At 47.4% G+C, this 8,649-nt stretch overlaps 1 protein-coding gene across 1 annotated transcript; it reads right to left on the reverse strand.

Moving 5' to 3' along the window:
• Positions 1-2,613: 2,613 nt before the first annotated feature.
• Positions 2,614-4,488, reverse strand: LOC102022011 (IQ domain-containing protein F5). The gene is made up of 2 exons (XM_005410329.1): positions 4,406-4,488; positions 2,614-3,061 (listed from the first exon to the last, which is right to left on the reverse strand). Exons 1-2 carry the CDS (start codon positions 4,407-4,409, stop codon positions 2,628-2,630), a joined length of 438 nt encoding a protein of 145 aa, XP_005410386.1. The 5' UTR covers positions 4,410-4,488; the 3' UTR covers positions 2,614-2,627.
• Positions 4,489-8,649: the final 4,161 nt, after the last annotated feature.

Raw genomic sequence — 8,649 nt, forward strand, 5'->3', positions numbered from 1 at the left:
AAAGAAGATACACAAACAGCCTAAAAAAATATAAGAGGGGGATCCTCCTCACTAATCACATTAGAGAAACGCACATCAAAACGACAAGACAGCACCCCGTAATCATCAGGAGGGCTGTTGTCGGAGAAGCTGGTGAGCATGTAAAGAAACTGGAAATCTTGCACACCCTTGGTGGGAATGTACAATTGTACAGCTGCTTTGGAAAATAGTATGACGGTTCCTCAAAAAATTAATAATAAAATGACCATATGACCCAGCAATTCTGAAATAGAGGAGAAGCAATTGACTCTCAGCTCTCTCCTGTGCTTGCCAACGGGGGATATGGCTTAGCCCGTGGCCAGCCTGCCCCTCCCCTGCCTCTCTCCCACCATGGACGGGACAGTTTGGTGCCCCTCCCCCACTCCTGCACTTCAGCGGACACTCTGTCCTCTTTGAAGAGGGGAGGTGGTACCCTGGAGTGGTTAATATCAGGACGGGAAGGATCCGGGCCCCTTATTTGGATACCCAACATTCACAGCCAGCTTTCAGCTGTGCCCTTCGTTAGCACAGGCCTGCAGCTGCTGTGTGGACAGCACTGCCCAGTCACTTCCGGCTCCCCCCTGTACAGACTTTCCTGTGCACAGGAAGGCCCTGTTACAATAGAATCGCTTCGGTTTTTCTGTAAACCGGTCGTGATTTATTTCTCGGGTAGTGTGGGCTCCAAAAGTCCTGGACATCTACTTGGGATCTTTGTCTTGAGTAGTATGGACAGAATAGTCATTTCAAAGGAAAGGGCAGCAAACACTCAGAGCTGTAGGCACCAAAGAGCTCTAGTAGTCACCTGGTATGGCAATGGCAGTACCCAGTGTCACCAGTGACACCAGGGTTGGAGCAGTGCAGTCCTTTCCACAGTTCTAATGATTCCCCTCTATGATGGTTAACCGGTTGCGTGAACGTGGGTAAGAAACGCCCTGCATACTGGGATCAGCTTAATTGTGAGCGTGACCAAAGGGATTTGCTGAAGAACAGACTTACCCTGGGTGTGAGTGACAACCACCAGAGGCTTGTAGCCTGAATGTAATGAACAGGAAATGAAGAGGCAGGCCCACTTCTGCTCCTCCAGAGGAGCGCCACTCTTCACCTTCACCTTCACCTTGGACATGACTGCTTCCTGGCTTCGGTGCAGCCTGCTCAGCCTTCCAGTGGGCTCCTTCGGATCCAGCACAGACCCTTTGGCCTCGTGATGCTTGCGTAGAACTCTACAGTGAGCTCCAGGCCCCGAGCTTCAACTGGATCCTCTGGGTCTCCAGCACGCAGACAGCCCTTTCGCACTTTTCTGCACCTGACTCTGCGGTGGCCATTGCAAACCCAGTTTATAAACCCTTATATACTTGTATATTTTGCATTCAGCCTGTCTCTCTAGTAAGCACTGACTGATACACCATCTGAATTGAGCAAAAGAAACCTAGGCTGACCGGCAACAGTTCCACTTCTGGGCATAAGCCCAAAAGAATTGAAATGAGGATCTTGAAGAGATATTTGTACATGTACATTTCATAGCAGCATTATTCAAACAGCCAAAAGGTAGAAGCAGCGCAAATATCAATCGACAAATAAATAGGTAAACAAAATGTAGTATACCCATTCAATGGAATATTTTCCAGCCTTATAAAGGAAACCTGTGCTGGGTCTGGTGGTGCACATCTGTAATCCCAGCCCTTAGGAGGCTGGGACAGTAGGATTGCTGCAAGTTTCAGGCCAGCCTGGGCTACATAGTGAGACCTTGTCTCAAAGAAAAAAAAAAGGGGACACTTTGACACATGCTATAACAGGGACAAATCTTTCAGAGACCAAGTGCCAAACTGCAACCCAAAACCCACGTATTTATCACAAAGTGCCAGCCCTGCAACTAACCCTGAAGACTGAGGTTTTAGTTTAGAAAAACAACTCTACGTCCACATCGTTTGTCTGAAAATAAAAACAATAACACATGTGCCATAGGTTCACCACAGCTGCTTTAAGACATCATGCTGAGCGGAATAAGCCAGTCAGAAAAAGACAAGCAGCCTAAAGCAGTCAAATCCATAGAGATAGAAAGTAGATTTGGTAGTTTTCAGGGGCAAATGGGAGGGAGAAACGGGAATTTATTGCTCCTATTGAAATGAAGATGAGTTCAAAGTTTGTTTTGAGAGATAAAAACATTCTGGAGATGAACACGGTGATCACTGCACGTGTACTTAGTGAACTGTGCGCTTTAAAAAGTTAACGTGGTAAATTGTATGTTACTTTCCATACTTTTAAAAATAAATTTAAAACTTGTGTTAAGAAAAGAACAAAGGATGGCGCAGGCACCATGCTGCCTAGCTCCGAGGGACACTATGCACATGGTCTTCCTGGAGTTGGTCACCTGGCAGCCATGGCAGCCCAAGTCGCCCACCTGTGGCGGGTATTGCCCATGAATCACAAGCCCACTCATCCGGAGCCTGGGCTCGCAGAAACCTTCTCCACGTGTGATCGCAGACAATCCCTGCTGATTCCTTAGAGCTGACTTGTGAGCCCCTATGTGCCTCACACCATTGGTTCCAACAGTGACCTCCGGGAAATATGTCTGATAGAGAGATCTGGGAGCACAGATGTAGCAGACCTGGTCATTCTTTTAATGGAAGGGGTATGCATTGGTGCACCTTACAAGCCTGTGAGCCCAGAGAGATTTCAAGTTGAATATTCAGTTGGTTTGCTTTGAGTTCATACTCGCCCTGAATAAAGCCACGTGAATGGCAATTGTGCCAACGCCAGTAGACCTGAATGATGCGGACAGCGTTTAACAAACGACAGTAGGGCTGGCGGATGCGCCACATTCGGATCCAGGACTGCAGCTTGACCGCGGCCCGTGCTCTCCGCGCGTAGAACTCCAGCGCTGTCCGCCGCCTCTTCTCCAGCTGCCGTGCTCGTATCTGCCGCCACCAGCACTGGATGATCCAAGCCCTGAGGGCCGCGTGCAGCAGCGTCCGGCGCAGCAGCGTGCCCCGCCACCAGGCCTGGATAAACACAGTCGCGGACTCTCTGGTCATCACTTGGGGGCCTTGGAAGAGAAAACAGAATTTTTACACACTTAGGACACTCAGAAAATGCCAGGAAGGCATCCTGTACTAACAGCGGCGCAATCCTCAGAAGTTCGCGAGCCCTGGGTGGGCGCATCTAGACATAGGAGACCAGGTTGGTGTCCTGCCTCTGCTACTCTCTGTTCAGTGGACAGGGATCCAACAGCTTGACCTCTGGGCCTCACTGTTCCTGTCTGTAAAATTGGGATACATTTGCCCTAGCTACTGCACCCAATTTTCTAGACCTACTTGGCCATGTAGAATAAGAGCACCATGATTTAGAGGTAAGAGAGCTTCAAGCTTCTCCTGGGCAGGACCACTCACATGGGACCCATGACCACCTCTTCAGAGCCCTCCCTCCCACGGGGGAACTGGCACCCTTTACTCATCCTGCCCCCTCACCTCAGGTTAAACTTGCAAGCCGCTGCCCCTTCTGGCTCACACGAGCAGTAAAAGATTCCTCCACCTCACCCATGTTATCAATAACAGCTTACACTCCAGTTAACACACATTGGTGCACACACGCATGAACACACACTAATGCGAACGTTTTGCAGTTGGGCTTCCCACACCCTGGCCCTGGCAGAGCCCGAGTGCAGCCCCCACTTGTAGCTCCCAGCCCAACAGGGTCGAGGCTCACGCTCTTTTGCCTCCTTTTCTCAGTCAGACCTCCATCTGTCTGCCCACGAGGGAACCGAGGACAAGGACACAAAGGAGGAGTCCAGCCCTGATCATCCCGGCTCCTTGTGTCATATTCGCTCCAGGCTGCCTGGGACACCCTGGGCTTATACCTAGCATCCTAGTGTACAGGGCGATGGCAGTGCCCCCTCACTTACTAAAGTGCCCCTGTGAGCAATAAACTACACAGTCCCTCACAGTCCCCTACTCACTCCTGTGGGCCACAAGAGTCAGACGGGTCACAGTCAGGTCTCCCCCTGGTGGCAGAGCACAGACCGCCCACCCACAAAGCTGGACAGGAGAGACGACGTTGGCGGTGGAGGAGGCTTAGGATGGGGGAGTCAGTTCTCTGTTTTGCTCCTCAAGCTCTGCCCCAGCAATGGGATTTCATCGTTACGTCACAGAGGGTGGCTGTCCTTCTGTATTAGAGCGGGGAGGGGTGAAGATAGGGGCGCCCTCCTTACGCTAGGTGATGAGCCAACCACAGACCTGGCTTCCCAGTCCTTTCCGGGATTCCAGGCATGGAGGCAGTTACTGCCAGCATAACTCTGGGAAACTTACCCTACTCTCTCTGAGCATTTAAGTGATCTATCTCTACCCCTGACCCACATGGTCAAACCCTGCAGCTCTGTATCCTACTAAGTTACCCATAGTTGGGGGCGCGATGGTTCCATCACCCTCCGGTCTGCACTCCTCCAGCCACAGTTCCAGCAAGAAGAGTAAGGGGAAGGACGATGACGTCATAAGGGTACCTATGACACAGGCACCAGGATGGCACCCAATAGTTGAGTCCCTTCTAAGAAAAACCCAGAAGATCTGTCCTTACTTTTCTACCAGAAAGACTACAAAATCACCTCAGACACTGACCCTCTGGCACAAAGGTGTATGAGGACACTCATTACCTGCCTAGTATTCATTCAGTGTATTTTAGTTCCCTTAAACAATGGCACATCAAATAACCGTGAGAATGAGTTTGTTCTCTACATACTACATAGAAGGGTATATGAAATGCTAGTAGTGAAACAAATCAAGATGAAGAATAAAGTGACCCAAGTATAAGGACATATTATACATACGTGTTATAAAAGTATTGCCCCAAAAAGGGTGGGGGGAGTTGATCATCCCCAGGAAGGGTAGTTTGAGGCAACAGGACAAACTCCCTCACTGTGGCTAAACCCATACGTCTGGCCTGTGTGCAAGCCAGCCAGTTTCAGGACCTGAGAGATCAGGACACACACAGGCCAGGAAGCCCTATAAGCCCCCAACACCATCTCAGGCTCAGATGGGTTTAAGTATTCTTCTATCATCCTCTGCCTCTGAGGGCTTCGAGGCCACAATCAGACGGGCAAGGCTTAGCCACTGCCAAGCAGGGACCCACTCTGCCTGCACCCAAACTCTGAAGACCCAAGAGGACATTGTGAGGCCTGGACCCTCAGAGGTCACTGAGGTGTGCACTTGGTGGGGTGAAGATGGGAGGGTCTGTGTGGGTCTACAGGGAGAACACAGGGAAGAGGAACAGGCTGCTGGGGTGAAGTTGATGGGATGAGAGGGGAGGAAGGAAGACAATGCGGAAATAGTAGGCTACGCCGTGCGGGACAGGGCAGGCACTGGGAGCACCCATCTGAAGAGGAAAATGTTGGGTAGGCCCGGGAGACCCGCCTCCCTCTGGTGTAGGAGGTGGGCTGTGGCAAAGCTGCTGGAGAAGTGGGCGGGACCTGTAAATTACAAGACCCCAGGGCCGCTCCAGACAATTTTCAGGACTCCGCGAGATGTGGACAGAAGACCAGACGCCCTGGGAACTCACTGTCTTCACTCTTCGTGGTAGCCCTCCCAGACCCAGGCCATACTTTTCTCTTTGCTCTTTTTCACTTAACCCCACCTTGTTTGGCCCAAGTTCACTCTGCAGAACCAATTCTTCCCTTACCCTTTCACCCCTCATTTTAGAATAAACATTTGGCACTGTTTTTGGCTTGTCCTGTCCAGTTCTTTGGGACAAGAAGGACCTGGAATGCATTTGTTTCTTGAGCCATTTCAAAAGGACTACGGTGACTGCTGTATGGATTGATCCACCATTACCGCCAGGCAGCATGACATAGGAGCGCCTCCGGGGCCACACAAGCAGCAGCTCCCCTTCTCTTGACAACCACAGCCCACTGTTTCACCAGGATGGTGACGCTTTTCATTACTTGCACATTTCTTATCAAAAAAGTGAAGGGACCAGGTCACAGCCGTAGCTTTAAACTTAGTGGGACTCTTACCGTGACCCCTGCCACACACCTTCCTGCCCTCAGATCGAGAATCTCTAATCACACAGAACCTGAACTTACAGGGACAAAGAGCGCGAATGCCTGCGTGGAAAACAAAAGGGCGGTAACAGATCCACTACCATTCCCACACATGGGTTCCCATGCCCACACCCACGAGGGCCTGAACCCTGGCCCCGTAGTGAGCACTGACTGAGGGTATGAATTGGTACATACAACCCACGTGCAAACCCCAGCCCACTGCCTGTTTTTATGCTGCAAAGAATTTTTTTTGACATTTTTCAGTGGCTGAAAAAATGCAGAATAGTAATATTTAATAACACATGAGATTCAAATTTCTGTGTCCATGAAATTTTATTATGCTTATTATTTATATTTTGTTTATAACCACATTTGCACTACAGTGACACTTAAATAGTTGTGACAGAGATCACGTGTGACACTCTCATACTCCCATTCCTACTCAGGGGGAACTGCAGTGGTTCAGTTATGACCTGTGTTTTCCGTGCTGTACACATTGCTGTTCTGTGATCTATCGCCTGTTACCAGTGCATGCCTATCATGTCAAAATAAGAAGAAAAGAGGAAAGGAGGCTTTAAATGTTATACTTTCAAGACAACGGCAAGCCAGGAGTGGGTAACACATGCCTGTAATCCCAGCACTCTGGGAGGCTGAGGCAGGAGGATCACAAATTCAAGCCTGGCCTAGGTAATTTAGCAACTTAGCAAGACCCTGTCCCACAATAAAAAATTTAAAAAGGACTGAGGATGTAGGTCAGTATAAAGTCCTGGGTTCAATCCTCAGTACTAAAAAAAAAAAAAAAAAAAAAAAGGCAAAGCACTGTCATTATGCAATGACACTAAAGTGATGCTAAAAGAATAAAATAGTATGTAGTCATCAGATTAAGCAGTCCACAATATTTTAACTCACAACAGAACAAAGATCAGAAAAGACATTCTCAATGGTGTGTCTCACCGCAGCAAAACTTCTTTACAAAACCTAAAATATGGAAATAGCCCTGCAGCCAAAATGACTTCCAACTTGCTCCTTTGCCAGCAAAGCAGTGAAAGCTGTTACCAGTAGCGGATTAATTAAACTGGTCTGATTGCCACAGCTGAAGAAATGCCTCCAGAAAAAATAAACTTAACATTGTTAGCCTTTCAGTGTGCAGAGCTACTCAGAGTTGAAGGGTGGGAGGGACAACGTCAATAGTCAAGTTAAAAACAAGGTAAATGATTCAGTAGCTCCTAATGAGCTGATAGAGGTCCCCATACAACCTCGCTGTTGTTTATCAAAGGAGATGTCAGGTTTAAAGTAGCAGAGACAAAAGAAAAAGAAAGAAAGGAGAATAAGAAGAGAAGAGAGAACTAAACTCTACGGTGTACAAAAAAACTGTGCAGAATATTTGTTGAAGTTGAGAGAAACTTAATTCAATCCTACTTGAAATGGAATCTGCCAAGATTAATCTGATAGTGGTGCAAATGCAAGTGAAGTAGAAAAAAGGTGTAACTGAACAACCTTACAAAGCTTGTGGGCCTGCATGATGCTGGAAGCCTACAGTCACCCGCCGTATTCATCAGTGGGCACGAGGTGAGGAACATTGGAATCCATTGTGTTCTTGAGCCAGTAGCGTCAGCGGTGAGATCCCTTCTCAGTTCCCTGCTGCCCGTCGGAAGGAGTGTGCTGGCTCGCGTAACACGCAGCAGTCCCATGGCTCAGCCGTGATAAGGTTTGACCGGAAACTCAGAAGTTCAGGGTGAAGATTAAGATTTTTTTTGAATGAGAAGAGCTGCCCCAACCAGCATCACACACTGAATGGCACTAGAAATTAGCTGCTTCTGCTGTCATATTTCCTAATGAACTAAACCTATAATTCAAGGGCAAACCAGTGCCAATGGGTAAAACTGGTACAGTATTCTGGTTTAGTCAGCATAGTGACAAATAATTCTTACTCACAAGTAACATCAAGTTTCTCCACACAGTCTCCTTTGACAGTCTTTTGAGATACCTCTCTTTTGAGTTTTCCAAAGCTAAAGTTAGAAGTAAGCTATCTATTCACACAGAGATCTCAAGAGATGTCTTTGCCGAGTTCAAACTATAATTCTACCAGCAACTTTTTCTCAGATCTCTGTGCAACTACAAGGAAACTTTCCATAGTTCTGGGTTTATTTATCTAAAACATTGAACAGCCAATATAGTTCTGGAACCACTAGCCAGAGCAATTAGACAGGACAGAGAAATAAAAGGAATAAGGATAGGGAAGGAAGAAGTAAAACTATCACTATTTACAGATGACATGATACTTTACATGGAGGACCCTAAAAACTCCACAAGAAGACTCCTTGAATTAATCAACAAATTCAGCAGTGTAGCTGGATACAAAATCAACACCCAAAAATCGATAGCATTCCTGTACACAAAAAAGAAACAGAGAGAAATTAAAGGAAACCATACCTTTCACAATAACATCCAAGAAATTGAAATATTTAGGAATCAATCTAACAAAAGAAGTAAAAGACCTATTCAATAAAAACTACAGTACTCTGAAAAAAGAGATTGAAGAAGATTTCAGTAAATGGAAAAATATTCCTTGCTCATGGATAGGAAGAACCAACATTGTGAAAATG

The sequence above is a fragment of the Chinchilla lanigera genome, unplaced genomic scaffold, assembly GCF_000276665.1.
Source record: "Chinchilla lanigera isolate Chin_1 unplaced genomic scaffold, ChiLan1.0 scaffold00131, whole genome shotgun sequence".
NCBI classification, from domain to species: domain Eukaryota; kingdom Metazoa; phylum Chordata; class Mammalia; order Rodentia; family Chinchillidae; genus Chinchilla; species Chinchilla lanigera.